Source organism: Tamandua tetradactyla, chromosome 5, assembly GCF_023851605.1.
Source record: "Tamandua tetradactyla isolate mTamTet1 chromosome 5, mTamTet1.pri, whole genome shotgun sequence".
NCBI lineage: Eukaryota > Metazoa > Chordata > Mammalia > Pilosa > Myrmecophagidae > Tamandua > Tamandua tetradactyla.
Window position 1 is genome coordinate 53,133,662 of NC_135331.1, and position 17,575 is coordinate 53,151,236.

A 17,575-nucleotide genomic window follows, 5' to 3' on the forward strand; every position below is an offset into this window, starting at 1 on the left:
TTTAGAGGTTCTATAGTTCTGATTTACTCTCTCAAAACTGGGGGCTTGGGAACTTAGCCCCTTAAGGGTAGATCTTTTGTGTGAGCTCAAGGGACCCAGAATGAATTATATTGAGCCAGAATTTCTTCTCCCGCCACCCATAGTCCCCTCATGTAAATGACTCCTCATTGATTATCCTGAACAATGGTTCCACTATATCTTTGGCTTCAATTAAAACAAACGTTTTGAAAGACTATTGGGGGCTGTAGGGTTGAAAACTTCTAGAGAACTCAAAGAAGCAGCCCATCTTTAATTACACATATCTGTTTAGTAAATGTGGTACAATCAGAGTGAGAGAAAAAAGTAAAGATCATCTAGCCCAATCACGAAACCATTTTAAAGAAAGATGCTTGTTATGAGTACAAAAAAATAAAGAAAAGAAAGGAAGAAAGAAAGAAAGAAAGAAAAGCTGTTAGTTAATTGTGTTTGAACTTTTTGCAGAGAAAAAACAAGTGTGCGGTTTTTGCTCATTAGGGAAAGGAACAATATGGTAAGATTTAACTCAGTTGAACTATACATCAGCTACAATTAAACTTTCCATAATTTACTTCCTTTATTCAGCCGGTTTGGGTGGAAGTTCCAGTGAATGAAGATTAAAACTTTAATTACAAGGTGCCTTTCTCTGTACTTACTTACTTATAAAAGAAAGAGCCAGTATGTTTTATTCATGGCAGCTGAGATGTAACTTCCAAAATACTGCATTTGAAAAACTAGAACGGGCATTATTTCATTACTTATCAGGGAGAGTGAGAAGGAAAATGATAAACTGTATTTTGCAAAAGTGTGAGCTTGCCGAAGACTGGGGATTTCCTCAGCTGGGGAAGTTTGATAGTTTTTCTGGTAGCTTGCCCCCCAAACTCCCCAACACTACCTTTTTAGTTCCTTGATTTTGCCTTGGGTTATTTATTTTTAGGCTCATAGCAACTGCGATTTCATTGTGAACTGCTTGAAATTCTTTCTGGAGGTAAGCAGGGCATAAATAAAAAATATGCAAACAAACTGCAGTTAATAAGATGGCTTTTAGAAGGTGCTTCTGGTTAGGGAATGCTCAAAAAGAAAAAAACTTGAAATATACTAACATGGTGAAAATAATTACTTTTCAAATTGCATTCAGCTCATCTGTGAGCTTACCTTTACAGAAACAGTGGAGCAGGGTAAGAAGCCTTTTAGAAATTTTGGATAGTGTTAAGATGTTAAAGGGGCCCATGGTTAATCTTGTCACATTTCTCAGTAGAAGCACAGAAGAGTCACTTCATTACGGTATGAGATGCTAAAATCCATGCATCATGCCTTCAGTCACATTTCCTAAGTTGGAGGAAGGCACAGCATTTCCTTCAGGAAATCTTGTGTAACTTTTACCGTGAGCCCCATCATCCCCGTGCCTTGCTAATTTAATTTGTACGTATTAGTCATGAAGAAGGAGTTGGCAGGCAAAGACTACTGTAAAAGTGCACAGCTATTGGAGAGAAGGTGGGCTCTGGGAAGCGATTTGAATGAAGAAAGGACCTTTGAATGAGAGAAGGAGGGAACTAGCACTCATCTTCTCAGAGACTGCTGTCTCCAGCTGAGGAAGGCTTGGGCTCTAAAACAGAAGGGAGTAGAAGGAAGAAATAGAAGAGATTGTAGAGGAGAGAAGAAGGAGCTTGGTATAATCTCTGGATTTCTAAAAGCCTTGCTTAAAATAAGCCAGACTTCGTAAAGATTTCAATGGTGTGAGATAGTTGGGAAAGTTTGTTTTCCACTTTTCTGGGTGAATTACTAGATATTTAAAACTCTACGGGTCTACTTAGTATTGAAGGTCGGGAAATATTACCCAGGTCATTGACTCATCCTTGGTTCTGAGAACATTTATTTTTCAATCATCTCAAGTCCATTAATCTCAGTTGATAGTAACAGCTGCTTTACTTCAGCATTATTTATTACTTAACGAGAAATAAACTAATGTCAAAATATTCCTTTTCTATGGCCTGCCTGATAATTCATGTAGATGACAGTGAATGCTCTGATAATTCATGTAGACGACAGTGAATGCTCTAAGAACTATAATACATGAATATTTCAGTGTGACAGTCTATTGCTGATAAGCCAACTGCCAGATCCATGTCTTTTAAGAGACTTTCGTTCAGTTCACCTGAAGTAGAAGCAAACTCCCAAGTCCTACTCACTATGGAACAAGTTCTGCTTCAACTTTTTTTGATAGAGTAAAGGAAAGGGCTGAAATATAAATATCAATCCAAAGCCGTATAGTCATGACCGTGCAGCACCTGCTTTCCAGCACTCTTCATATGTTTTTGAGAGAACAACTGAAATAAAACTTTACATCACTGGGGATACTGTGTCAAATCCTGCAGGAAGTTTTGGGAATGCTTCCAGATCCCGGTTGAAATACAATAAGTCAAGGAATGCAAAAAAAAAAAATCAAAATCAAAAGTTGAGAGAAAATAAATCTTGTCCATGGCTTCTCTGATATTATGAGTAACTGGTCATTAATAACACCCTCCCCCCCCCTTCCCCAGGGGGGGGGATGGGTGATGATTTCTAAAATCATTACACAGGGAGTGCCAATGCAGCCCAACGGGAGAATCATTTCTAAGCGAATGAAAAGCAAAGCCTGTCTGATCAGCACATGGGCTGAATCTTATTTAATTTTGTATACTCTACCATGCCTTGCACTCAGCAGGCATGTCATAAATGTCCGTGAATTGTATCATAAATAATGTTTGATGTTCCCTGGGTACCTGTTTACCCTAACATTGCCAAAGAATGCTAATGTTCAAAGGATATTGATTTATTTATATTAAAACAAGTGGGTTTTATAAGTAAACTTCTGGGTATATGGCTCTGTGTATTTTATGTATTTTACATGTATGTATATATGTGAGCATGTCCAGAGCCCTTGGGGGAATTGTAGAGTAGAAAAAAACCCAAAACAAAACACTATAGGGTCTGGGATTTTTACACCAGAGTTTCTTAAATTGCAATGTGAATACACATCACCTGGAATCTCATTAAAATGTAGCCTCTGGCTCAGGTTCATGAGGGATGTCCAAAGTTGCTGGTCCAGGAACCATACTGGGGGCCACAGGAAGCAGCCCCATAGATCCTGAAAACCACTAACCACAGCCTACTACCCAACATCTGTGGTTTTCCTGCCCCTTCTCAAACACAATCCGTCATGTCATCAGCTGCCACCTATTAGTACAAAAGTCTGACAGTCAAATCCCAGCGCCCGCATTTGAGTTCTGTGGTCAGCAAGTATCTGCGGGCCACCTGCCTCGAGCCCATGGTTGGTATGGCCAGTGCAGGGGGCATGAGGAGGTGTAAGAAATGGTCCCTTCCTTCGAAGCGTTTGTAGTGGGATGGAAGTATGTGTTTACACACACAAAGGAATGGAAGGCAGACAAGACCAGAACAGAATCAAATGCTAAACTGAGTAGTACAGATGTGCAATCTCCAGCATTCAGAGCAGAGAAGATTGCAAAGGTCTCTGAGGTTACAGAAATGCCTTCAACCTTGGATCTGAGTCAAAGACTTAACTGCAAGGAGTTTATTTAGAAGCTGCTGGAAACCAGCAGGGGAGTAGAAGAGCAAGACAGAGAAGGGAAGCAGTTCAAAAATATCCTTCACTGGTTGAGAGCCGCTGATAGTATTAATTCTTCAGCACATCTACACTGTCTTGTGTGTTAGCAGAGTGACTTGTGAAGTCGGACAAAGCAATAAGGCAGAGAACTGGAGATGCTGGTAGTTAGAAGTGGCTGGTTCCTGCTGAGGTGATAAGGCTTGAGGGACATGGGCAGGGCAAAGACTATGGCTATAATCTTAAAAGAACAGCAGGATTTAAATTAGCAACTGCTTTATCCCCTCAACCCAGTTGTCCTTTTCCGTAGATCCAGGACTCATTCACTTGTTAAGCTCATGGTTAGAATGGATAGTCACAAAGTAGCTTTCTGCCTTTCCTGGGGGAGGGACATGCTTATTTCCTTCATAGACACTGGTGTCAGAAATTCAGGGCCCCCCCTCTGAAGAGAGGGGAGACCACATCTGTGGGGACCAGGCTGACCGCTCTTGGGTTTAGCTTCTGAGGGGAGACTGAGGCCCCTTCCCCACGCTACTGCAGCTGTAAGGGGGGCTTGCCAAAGTCTCCCCAGCTCACAGAACTGAGAATCCTTTGTGGATTTGCTCAGTTGAATGGCCCAAATTGCAGTTGATAATTACAAGGCATTGCTGAAAATTGTTGCAACATGTAACCATTATTTCTCACCCTACATTCAGCAACTATTTGTGGGGTCTGTTTGTTCTTTGACCTGTTCTTTAGTTTCTTGGAGAACTCTGAGGTCTGTAGGGTTACATTTTCTGCACTATGAAGTGAAACAACAAGTTGTGCCAAGGTCATCTGCACTGAATAAATTGAGTGAGAGAAGGTAGAAAGAGGAATTGTCTGCTAAAAGATGAGAACTTTCATCGTCTCGCCCTGTTACAACTGTCTCACCTCATTTCTGTCCTTCCTCTTCGTTATTCATCAATGCTCCCAGGCACTTGAAACCCTTCATTATTGCCAGAAGACTTAAGGCTTTTTCCCAGCTCCCTGCCTTTGTACACACTATGTCCCCTTGGTAGATAGCTTCTCTTTTCCCCTGATGTAATCCTATCATCTACAAATCAAGTTTAGCATTCTCCCAAATTCCCCCATGCAGAGTTAGTTGCTTCCTTCTGAGCCTGGTTCAGACTTCATTAATAGCAAATACTAAGTTACATTCCAATCATCTGTTAGTGACAGACCTTTCCAACGTGAAAAAGTTAGAATGGCCATAGCCCAAACACCCCTAAAGAGAAGGATGGAAAGATCAAAGGGGATGGTGGAGTTATACAGAGAAGATAGGATTTAACAAATGGATATGATTGCTGAATCATTAAATTGATGTCTTTTAGTCTCCAGTATCTTAGAGCAGCTACTAGTAAAAACTTAAAATTGTGGAATTATAAGCCATGTCAAACTCTGAAATATGTTCTACAGCAAATCGTGGTGCTGTGCTTTGAAATTTAGTGCTTTTTTTGTATATATGTTATTTTTCACAAAAAAGAAAGAAAAAAAGTCAATTGTGGTGATAAAAAATATTAAAGCCTTCTAGCCTCCTATATTCTGGAGCAGCTAGAAGGAAAAATCTCAAATGATGGAATGGTAGCCTATGACAAACTGTGGGATCTGTCCTGTAACCACTTGTTGAAGAGTGCTTTGAAAACTATTGCTTTTTTTTATTACTTTGCTTTGTATATATGTTATACTATACAATAAAAAAGTTGAAAAAAAGTTCTAATCATCTGTTTGTGCGTCTCCCCTGTCCCCACCCACAGGGACCTCTTCATGGGCAGAGGGAGAGTGGCTTTCTCCTCTGGGTCACCCGCCCTGGGTCTCACACCCAGAAGGAATCAGGAACTCAGTCTATCTCACTGGGAGACAGAGGGTATGGCCCATGGCATAGCAGTACTGTTATCTGAAAGTATATTTTGCGTCTACTCATAGTTTTATCTAAATTTACCACCCTTGGGGAAATTGTGGTTGTAACTCACAGGTCCTTCCTCTCCTAGAATGGCCCCAGAGTCTTTATCTTGATTTGCAAGTTAAAGTGCAACTCATCCAGTTCCCAATTTCTCAGGATGTTTTTCAACAGCCAGGATGAGGACAGTAGATGCGGTTTCTCACTGCCTTTGTCATTCTCTTCCTTTTCCTTCTGAAAGTGCTTTTGTGGAAGATCTGCCGGATGTCACAGAAACAGGACCTGGGCGAAACGTGTGTCTCTTCTTGATTTGAAACATGTCCATGATTCTGGGCCCAGAGAGGATGCAATGAGCACGCCTGGAGCTTAGCCAGCATGCTGCAGTCAGGCAGAATAACAAAGCAGAGGGCACAGGATTCAGCAACCCCCACAGTGGCAGTGGCCGCGCGCAGAGGGCACGCCATCGAATCCTTTCCCAGGTGCCGGCTGGCCTCCAGCGAAGGAAAAACAAGGGGCGGTGGCATCCTTCCATGTGCTATGAGATCATTTGTAAAAGACATTTTTTTAAGCATCTCAGCCCTGTTTCCAGGGCATAGGTGAGCTGCCTGGTCCGTCTGGCATTGGGGGGAAGTATGGCTATGGCATACATGCTGGGTACCAGCGTGTGCCTTTTAATGAGACAAGGTCCTGGTGCGGATGGATTATTAAAATAAAAGGTCTCAGTGTGTTCACATGGAGATGGGTAGGACAATGAATTCAAGTCAGTCTCAAAAAAGGAGACAGAAATTAACCCATTCCTAAGGGGGTCTCTTTTCCATGTTGATCCAAATTAGGAAGAGGCTTGTAATTACAGGAATACCCAAATAAGTGAGCAGAGAACTCTTGTATGGCTCAAGTTGAAGGAATGAAAAACAAAACAAAACCCTGAAACTTCCAGAATAGAAACAAATATTCTGCTTCAGTCCTCCACGGGCAAGAAAAATCAGTCTGGTCTGGATTTAATTTAAACCACTTCAGCTTTGTTAATGAGAGTCTAAAAAAATTGCTACAAACCTATGCAAGCTGTATTTATAGGCTGGGGCGCTGTGTGCCACCTACCCTTTCCGGAAGGCCACGGACTTTCAGTGTCCCAAGAAAATAAGGCCTGTTTTTAATGGTGAAATTTCACAAAATGAGGCTTTCTGGTTTGTTACCTTTATCCCCCCCCAGAAATAATGGTCTATAATATAATTGTAAAGCAAGTATTTATTCTTTCCCACCCCCCCATGAGGAAAAAAAAAACGACATATCCCAGTAATTTCCTAAAAAAAGAAAAAGGTATAGCCAATTTATACATTTAAGTTATGCACACAATTGTCCTTCTATGGCCCCTCATTTTGATTCTGTCTGTCCTCATTTGCACTTTTGCACGCACACCTACCCATTTAGTCCCTCTCCTTGAAGAAAGGGGGAAGAGACACTTGGGGGCTGTCTTTCCTAATTTCAGTCTGTCAGGATTAAGTTTTAGCCTGTACAGGAATACATGAAATGAGAAAACCTGGGGCAACACTGAATAATACATTAAAGTGCTGACATTTATTGAATATTTACCATTTGCCAGATCTATATGGTTTAACTCATTAAATCCTCACAGCAAGCTTATAAGGTAAATAATATTGTTATTTCCATTTTACAGATGAGGAAACTGAGTCAAGAGAGGTTATGTAACTTATGTAAAGTCGCACAGCGGTGAGTGGCTGAGTCGATCTAAACCAAGAAGTTTTGACCCCAAGCCCACCCTCTACACATCTTGTATGCTGCACGGGTGCCCCTTTGGTAATCAAGCTCATTCTTCTGATGGATGCTTGGCAGACAGAGCCTGGGTGCTGCTCACTGCTCAGTCTGCAGTGGTGAATATTACTCCTCAGAACTGTACTTCAACCAGTTTGCTACCTGCTGAGATTTCCTCTCTGAAAGTCTCCTTCTGTGATCCTTCTCAGCATCACCTTCTCTTATGCTGCCTACCAAGAAGCCAGAATCTTTGGGGATCATAGACGGCCAGGCCTCATCACATGCTCTCTGATTTATGACTCCATATCTTCCTCATCTTCATCATTCACTTGCTAGATTGCAGGGATAGGCTATGTATTTCTGAAGTACCAACAGACCTCCTGCTCTGAATATTTCCTTCTCCTTTTCCTTCAGTGAAAAGTATGTCATGTCAAAGAAATAGATAAAGGCTTGATTGAATTAAAGTGGCAAGTGAGACTCCAACCTTGTTAATTCCTAATGAGCAGCTCCTAAAATATATTCATCTACTCTTGAGTACTCATTCATTCATTTGACCACAGGTAGATTCATATGGGTAAGATATGAGTCCTGCCCTTGGGAGCCTGTGGTGGAGAAATAGAAATGGCCAGATACATTACAATAAGGCACAGCTGGTACTACACTTGAGGTGCGTCCACAGTGTGGTACGAGTATAGAGCGGTTCTCCAGGTAGAGAGAGGCGTAGGGACTCTGCAGGCAGAAGGATAGGCTGTGAAGATCATGATGTACAATCAGAGCTAATAGTGTGTTCAGAGAAAGATGTGAAATCTTGAGTAGACAAAATGTAAGGACAATGGAGAGACTGAACAGATAAGAACTGAAGCTAGTGAGGCAGATTGGGATCAAGCCAAAGAAGTTGGATAGTATCCTATAGACAGTGAATGGACCAAAAGAAGACTTTCTGCAAGGAAGTAGGATCAAGCTTGTACTTTTAGGAAATTTGTGATTCCGCAGACGATGCATTAGAATAGAAAGAAGCACATTCCTCTATCTTTAGCCCTCCACTGCCAGGCAGGCTTTAAATTATATTTTTGTTGTTATTATTATTATTAGTTGAACTTTACAGACTATGTTAAACTCTTTATATGAATTACTTTGAAGTATGTTTGGGAATGGACCCTGAGGACCTACCAAAGAGTCATTTGTGTTGTTGTTTGAGAGGTCTCCACTGCAATCTTCTCATTGAGAAAGTAGAAAAGACTTTCATATTTTTGCCATGTTTAGAACATATCTAATAAAATATTAATTCTTATTTCTCAAATGAGCATAGCACAGGAATGGGAAAATCCTGCCATGGTGAAGAACCAAGATACAACCTCTCCAGGAAAGTACCACCTCCAGGGCAGCAGCCCATCAGTTGCCCCAGAAGCAGTGTTCTCTGCCCTTTGGTTCTTCCAGGCACACTCTCTGTCCAGAAGATGTGCTTTGGGTGCCAGCATATACTGGAAATGGCCATGAGTCATTGCATAGTTTCCACGGTGACACAAGAACCATAAGGCTAGTGAACATAGTTTTGTTAAAATTGGGGGAAAATAGGTCCCTGAGTTAATTTGAAAAATAGAGAAAAGAAGGATTTGTAGAGTTTTATCTTTGTTTCATGTACATGTCTCTCGTCTGCTGGGTGAAATACAGAGGGAAAAATTACGATGTTGCTATCAAGATGTTGGAAACAGTTTGCCCACCCAGATGGGTCCTAATTTTAACAGATAGGTGCACCTGGTCTGGCTCCTTGTAGCCAGCCCTGCAGTTCTTACCCCTGGTTTTGCACAAGCAGAGAAGGTGGGGCATAAGCCAACTAATAACATAGGCAATTCCAGGTTTACTTTACCCTTCCAACCATCACAGGCCTGATAATTGCATACCCTCAGGAGACTTCCCCACTTCCTCTTAAAGGTCAAATGGTGGGATTTGCTGGGCAGGCAGGCAACAAGGGAGTCTCTAACTGTGTGCCTTCATCTACCATAGATGGTACATTTCAGTATTGGAGCAAGATACTCAAGTTGGATTGATGTTTCTGCATTTCCAAAAATTTTGAAAATTATCTGATATTCTACTTTGGTGCCAAACAGAAAAATTTCAAATTAAGTACATTTTTAGATGAGACCAGAATACGTTGAAAGAAAGGATCTTAGATGTGAGGTCATTAGATTCCTGTGACTCCCTCATCAATACCTTAAATGCTCCCATGTCGCATATAAAAGTTTCCATTGTTTCCCCATTGACCAAACTCTCCACAAGGAGAGCTGTAAATGGTGAGACTTCCTCAGAGCAAAGTTCCTGCTGCCTTCTCTTCATTTGTCTCCCCTCAGGGTGCCCAGGACCCCATTCTGAGCTCCTGCCATCATACCCACCTCTCAGTGTACCATGGCAACTTCTTATTTACTTTTGGAAAGAGGTTGGGTAGAAATAAACAAATATATATCTTGCCTGTCAATTTTGGTGTTAGGAATATTGCTCCATAAGATTTTTTTTAATTAAAATTTTTTTTTAAATACCAAAAAACACCAAACAAACGCAAACATTCTTAACTTTTGATCATTCCATTCTACATATATAATCAGTAATTCACAACATCATCACATAGTTGCATATTCATCATCATGATCATTTCTTGGAACATTTGCATCTATTCAGAAAAAGAAATAAAAAGAAAACAGAAAAAAATTTATGCATACCATACCCCTTACTCCTCCCTTTCATTGATCACTAGCATTTCAAACTAAATTTATTTTAACATTTGTTCCCCCTATTTATTTTATTCCATATGTTCTACTTGTCTATTGACAAGGTAGATAAAAGGAGCATCAGACACAAGGTTTTCACAATCACACAGTCACATTGTGAAAGCTATATCATTATACAATCATCTTCAAGAAACATGGCTACTGGAACACAGCTCTACATTTTCAGGCAGTTCTGTCCAGCCTCTCCATTGCATCTTGACTAATAAGGTGATATCTACTTAACGCATAAGAATAACGTCCAGGATAACCTCTGGACTCTGTTTGGAATCTCTCAGGCATTGACACTTTGTCTCATTTCACTCTTCCCTCTTTTGGTCGAGAAGGTTTTCTCAATCCCTTGATGCTGAGTCTCAGCTCATTCTAGGGGCTCCATAAGATTTTGTTAAGAAAGATGAACAGGTTCATTCACTTTAAGCAGTTAATAGCTACTTAGATTGCAATACTTGGGGCATCTGAATTTTAGCATTCTTTAAAGCTAAAAGGACTTTCCATTGGTAATATTTTAAGCATCAGAAACAAATGAGACAGGACATTATTTCTCAGAAAAGGAGTCTGGCTAGCATTTATAGGTCATTTTGTTAGTTGAAATGGAATAATGGAATTAAAAAATATTAGAGTGAAAAATAAATATTAGAGTGAGGAGGGAGGACATCCAGTGCAAAGCCATTACTTTTGAAGAGAAAAAAGGTACAGAGAAATGAAGTGGTCACAGACACTGTTGCTTATCCCCCATCATTTCTTCTGTCTTCCGCAATATTTAGCTTGGCACATGAATCAGGATTGCATGTTTCAGCCTCCCTTGCAGCTAAGTATAGTCATATGTACCTTGCCCTATTTAGACAAGGGAAATAAACAAAAGGTTGTGTTTGATGGCCTAGAAGAGTCTTTCTCCCCTTCTTTCTCCTTGCTGCTGGCTGAAATACTGACTTGAGGGGTGAAGTTGAGTAGCCACCTTGGAACATGAGATGGAAGCTGCATGTTCTCTGGTGTACTCAAGGATGAAAGACCAAAAGGAAGAAGGAACTTGGGTTCCTGAAACTGTGGGCCACCTAGAGTTATAGACTGACTGCCTTCTAGGCTTCTTTTAAGAGAAATAGATGTCTCTCTTTGTGGGAGCCATTGTTGTTTGGATTTTTGTGTTATTCTCAGCCAAACCTAATCTGAACTTTTACATCAGTGATTTAGAAAAATATTAATTGACTAGAAATGGCAGGATGGTGGTAGGTAGGATGAGGAGCTGGGAAAGGCTTGACTCCAAGACTGAGAGAGAAAATGCTTTAAATCCTCTATGTCAGGGTTTCCAAATTCTAATCCACAAACCAACTACATCAGAATTACCCTGGCAGAGAGCATCCTATAAATCCGGATTTGTATTATTATAATATATTATCCCTGTATTATCAGGGTTCTCCAGAGAAATAGAACTGATAGGGTATATATATATATATGTAATATATTATATTTACATAAATATATGCAAATATTTAAGTGATTTATTAGATGTTTCGGCTCACACAATTGTGGGCATTGGGAAGTCCAAATTCTATAGGGCAGGTTGCAAGTTAGAAACTCCGATGAAGGTGATGTTGTGTTCCCCAGGAGAAGCTGGGTAGCCAAGTAAAGATATAATTCATTCAGACTTTTGAAATCCTCAGTTCTACCTTGAAGGCCTCCAGCTGATTGGATGAGGAGACTCATCACTGCTGAACGCACTCTCCACTGTTGATTGTAGATGTAATCAGCAGTTGCAATCAACCGACCAATGATCTAAACCCAACTATGAAATACCCTCACAGTAACAATCTGGCTCAGTGCTCGCTTGGCCAAATAACTGGACAGCATAACCTACCCAAGTTGATATATGAAATTAACCATCACAGCCTATTTCCTGGAGACTTTGGTTTAGTAAGTATTCAATGGAACCCAAGAACTTTTGTCATTAAAAAAGACTCTCATGTAATGATGATATTCAGACATATTTGGAAAGTATTTGATTTAGAATTGGTGTCTGCAGGGGAAGTGAATCAGAACCACCAGAAGAAGTTTGCTTCTTTTTTTCTCAAAACATAGATGCCTCTATGGGCACATCAGAGATAGAGAGAGAGAGAGAGACAGATTGAAAGAGAGAGAGAATTCTGAGATAATTTTCCAGACTCTTCAAATACACCTCTTCTTCTTCCTGCACCCATCAAAAGTCACACAAAGGTCGCCTTGGTTAGCCTTGGTTCAAACAAAGGGATACAATTGCATGTGGCCAATGGCTAATGTTTTTTTTTTTACAGATTATATTTTCTGTGGGAAGTTTAGTCTCTTCTAATGAGCATTACTATACATTAATAGATCATAACTCTATTTGTGACATAAAGAACTACCATTACAGTACAGAAACAGTTTGTTTTTTCAAAGATTCCAGTGCCTCACACATCGGGGTGGATTTCTTGGTCATTACAGAGATCTGTAAGGTCAGCAGATCAGTCAGCTATCAGCTGAAGCTGCCTTAATAGCACTTGGTCACACTAGAGGGCTCTCCTGACAGCAAAGATGAAAAGTGAAAGTGGCAGGAATGAGACCTTCCCAACAGAAAAGGATTACACTAAGGAACAAGAGCCTCTTACAAGAGCTATCTTCGTTAACATGTGCAGGCCACTTGTGAGCTCAGCTCCCTCACCTTCCTTTAGGAAGCTACAGGAGAAAAACTCCCAGCAAGAGGAAAGGACTGGCTGGGCTTTCCACAACTGCCAGCAGAAATAAAATAAAACAGAACCAAAGACTAATTTTATGAGAAAATCTGAAGACAATTGCCAAGGATACCAAAGATCTAATTCCAACTGGGTTGCTAACAAATAAAGTATATGAGTCCAGGACGTCATTTGACCCCCCTGGTTTTTATTATTATATCATGTGCAGAATCAAGGGGCTGAATTTCATGAGCTATGAAGTCTCCTTTGCTTCTAAAATGTTATAGTTCTCTTAGAACTAACTATATGTAAGTGGGCTGAAAGAAAAGCGGTTCACTAACTTATTGATTCCATATTGGCTTTTATTTAAAAAGGAAAAAATGAAATATTGGTATAAAATTATCAGATAGACTTATGTGTATGTGAGCACACACCTCTCAAAATTTGAATCCTGGAAACTCTTTATAAGTTCCCTAATCCCCGTAAACTCAGATGGTATCCTGTCTTCTCCTGTAGAAAGATTCCATTATACAAATATTTAGGCTAGGACTTTTAAACATCCATGAATGTTTACTTCACTCTCCAAAGTAACCTCATCTAGAGAGCTCATAACACACTGAGTCAAGACATTTATTGATGTGATAGCTAGGGATATTCATGAATGGGTGGTCTCTTAGACCTAATTCTGTGCTTACTGATGATTCCCTGGTTTAAGCACAGCTGCAACCAGAAATAAGATAAAACTCTTTTAATGGTTGTTTTAATATTATTTAAAAAGTGGTCTTGAATCTCTTCTAGTGCTCTCTCCATTTTAACACTCCCTTCACCAGCTGACCCCTACAGCAATGAAATCCTCACTTCCTGAATCTTCCTTGAAGCTCTGCCAAAAATGTGGCCTTGATTCAGCAGCCACTGTCTATACAAAGGGTTTGAAAGATAAATGGGAGCTCTCAGAAGACCCAAGCCAAGTTCATACATCATAAAGCTTCAGTGGATTAAGTGCCAATGGAATTTAGGGGAATGGGGAGCAAAAAGCTGAACTTACTTCATCCACATGCCCAACAGCTCCGTAGATGGGTGCCATTTGTCCAATGAGGTTGGGAAATCGCTCACCAATCTCCTTCAGCATCGGAAGAAAATTGTTCAAAGCCACTGGTTCATAGCCTGCTATCTCTAGGAGGATATTTAGGCTGGCATCGTTGTGGTTTGAATCCTTCAGATGCTCAATTAGGAAAGGAATACACTTCTGAACCACCTACAAAAAGGAAAGAGGAGGGAAGATGGAAGAAACAAAGTGAAAATTAGTTAAACATGCAGTGGTTAATTTCTCATTAAGCCAGAATCAATCTTGAAAGTAATTTTGGGGGGAGGTATTAAATCTGAGCTCAACACATTTTGGGATTATTACCCTCACTGGAATTCAAACAAATCTCTGGAATTCAAAATTTATAATGAAACCTTCAGAGGTTTCAATTTTCTTTTTCTTTTTTTTTTTTTTTTTAAATCTGTACCTTGTTGTTAAAGAGTGAAGCTTAGAAAATGCTTAGATGCTGTTATTCATAAGTCAAGGTTTTATGTGTTCTGTCCTTAACAGATATGTTACATTTTCTGCAAACCACCATGAAAACTGCAATTTAAAGGACAATATAAGTATGCAAGAGATCCTTGTTGATTTTAATCAAAACCTTCAAGTTGGAAAAATATGGTTAGGAAATATTTAATAATAAAAATAAGAAGGCAGGAAACCGCTCTCACATTTTCTTCAATTTTCCATTTTGATCACAAAAACATTACATAAATAAAATTATTAAAGTAAAATTATTTCCACCATAATCTCAATACCTTGATATTTCTATATCTTGATTATTAATGCCTTTATGAATATAGGTATGCAATAATTCATATTAGAGAAAATGTGACTTTTTTGTGGAACAAAACACTATGCTAATACACAGACACATCACACACTGACAATTTAACGAATTGTTTCATCTGCTAAAATAAAAGATTTAAAAAGGGCAACGTGGGAAAACTGAGCAATGAATGTAAAAACAACTTGCCTTTCATATTTACCCACCCATATTTCAGCTGTGTTTCTTTTGCTTTTTGTCGGTTTCCTTTTTTATTTCATTAGTTTTTTGTTAGTCTTTAAACGTAGCTTCCAGTATTAAAAAATCTGATGGGCAGCCCGACCTGCTTAAAACTGAACTTGTAATTCATCCCTCCCCCCAAAATCCTGCTTCTCCCGTCATCCTCTCTGCCCCTTCCTGTCTCCTCTCTCCATAAATTCCACCATTCCCCACCTGGGTGTCTGGGGATCATTCTTAGTTCTTATTTCTATATTACCCGCAGCCTCACCTAAGCAATCACCAAGTCCTATTAATTCAATCTCCTAAGAATTCCACAGATCTGTCCCTTTCCCTCCATTTCCATTCATTTATCTATTCACCCACTCACAACTATTTATCGTGTGCCTCCAGTTTGCAGGGTACAGCTCTAGATGTTGGGGATTCAAGTGCTGATAAGTGTGACAGGATCCCTGCCTTCATGGAGTAAAGGAGAAAGTCATTGAAACAAAATAATAACACTAGAAATGCATAATTACACATTTTAATAAATGCCATGTAGAAAAAATACAGAATGCTCCAAGAGACTGTCACTGGGTCCAGTTTAGGGGGAAAAGTCAGGGCAGGCATCTCTTGGGAAGGCTTTTTAAGCTGAGTTCATGCGCCCAATCATCCTGCACCTTGGTTATTCCCACAGCCTCCTAACTGGTCTCTCTGCCTCAGTCATGCCCATCCAATCCTTTCTCTAACTCGTGGCCACAATGGTATCCCTTCCCTGATTAAAAACTTCACTAATTTGCAACTTCCTTCAAAATAGAGGCTCAACAAACTTTTACTGAACTGATTCCTAGCCTCTTTTTTTGAGACTCATTCCCTCACCTGCTCATTCCACCCTCCCCATCCAGACCCCATCACAAGTCACATCTCAAAAGATGTTGGGTTCTTTTTGTGTGTATGAGTGTGTGTTTAAAATTTTTTTGACCTGCTAGTTTCCTCTCATGTCTGGGATTTTACTCACTGTTTTCCCTCTCTCTAGAAGTCTTGGTTCTCCCTGTTCTCAAGACCTCAGATTAACAGTGATTTCCTCAAAAAGCCTTCATTGTCTGCCTCCTCTTCCCCTCTCAGTCTAGTGCCACTGCTGAAGCTCCCAAGACATCCTAAAGGGCTCTGAGCAGGTCACATCTGCTTCCCTGCTATCCACTGGTCTAGAGTTTTTCAGGCTGGACTGAAAGCTCCATGAAAAAAAAAGTGCTGTCTATTCCGTGCACCATTGTATTACTCAAGAAGGTGGGATAATAAATATTTGAGGAATAAATCAAAGGTAGGCAAATCTGAATGATTTTATAGGGTAGCATTTGAATAAAATACCTCATCTACTCCATTGTAATCGAATAGCTGTGCCATTCAATATTTAAACATATACCATGACATGTCAGGTACAACATGACTAATAGGGAGAGATGTAAAAGAAGAAAGTTTTGAGATAACTAAAATTATCCTACACACAAATTTGAAATTTACTTTCATATCCTATACTTTTGGAGGCAAAATTCTGCTAGTCTCCGGTAAGTGGCATATATAAATGAACAGTTCTCTATGTGCACTGCCTGTATATGTCTTTCAGGAGAAGCCCAGACAACCCCTGGCACATACAGCAAAACTGTTGGCCAGTTGCTTCACGTCAGGGCAGCATACTTAACCTAAGGTTTTTAGGAATGGAAAATGCTTACACATTTCCTGCCCTATTCTGCAAAATTCCACTTCCCAGGCCTTACTGGTTGTGCCCTATTCCTGTAACACTGAGGTCTCTGTGACATGTGCCTCAAGTCATGCCAATTTTATTTTATTTTTATATGAATTCCACCTGCACATCCAAATCTGCACAAAGGTATCCTGTATCTGTTGCCACATAGAGAAAAATTAGAAAGGAAAAGAAGGAAAGAAATAAAAATTAAGGTAAATATATATGCTTGGGCACAAATGAATCCATAGAGAGAGCAAAGAGAAGGCAAACTTGGAATCATGTGAACAAAGTGTCAATGATTTTACCAACTAAACAAAAGTTGACTATTTTGCTGTGATTTCCTGATAACGTGAAGTTTATTATGATAGTAATAGAAAAGATAGCTATTTCTTGATGTTTATCATTCACATACAAGGGAAGTGGTACTTTGGACTTTTAGACAGATTATTCTTGGTCTAGAAGAAATTTCCTTTTAAATGTAAGATGATTCCTTAGGCTGGTTTCTTCAGTGCTGTCTCATTGGGAACTGGCTTCATATCTCAGAGAAGGCCTTGTCCTGGCTTAGGGCAGAGTAGCTACCATGAGAATGTGGACAGCTGACAGAGAGCTAGCTGGCTGGCACAGTCTTCATTCAAGTGGTATGCCCCATTCCATGGGCTACTGAAGCCCACACTGGGCTTCTTGCCTCCCATCTCTCCTTTCTGTTCAGCCTCCTCAGTGCTACCAGAGTCATGAACCCCAATTGAATCACATCGCCTTCTTTCAAAGTCTTACACAGCACGTGGCTGGAACCCCAATGTTGTGGCATTCTAGGGCCTTCACTCGGGGTCATATCTGCTACTTCTTCCCTGCTGAACCCTATGACCGGTCCATGCTGGGACTGAACTTGCAGAATACTCTCATACATTCAAAACCAATCTCAACTACCCCCCTTTCTAGAAAACCTGCCCTCCACTCACCTAATACAACCAGGACCTGGATCTCGAGTACAAATGGAGTC

At 40.1% G+C, this 17,575-nt stretch overlaps 1 protein-coding gene across 4 annotated transcripts in view; it reads right to left on the reverse strand.

The window, feature by feature from the left end:
- Window positions 1-17,575, reverse strand: part of VEPH1 (ventricular zone expressed PH domain containing 1) — a 261,065-nt gene that overhangs the window by 133,210 nt on the left and 110,280 nt on the right. For all 4 annotated transcript variants that reach the window (XM_077160878.1, XM_077160876.1, XM_077160877.1 and 1 more), the window contains one exon: window positions 13,811-14,020. In XM_077160878.1, the coding sequence (XP_077016993.1) occupies window positions 13,811-14,020 (210 nt within the window). The remainder of the gene's footprint in view (window positions 1-13,810; window positions 14,021-17,575) is intronic.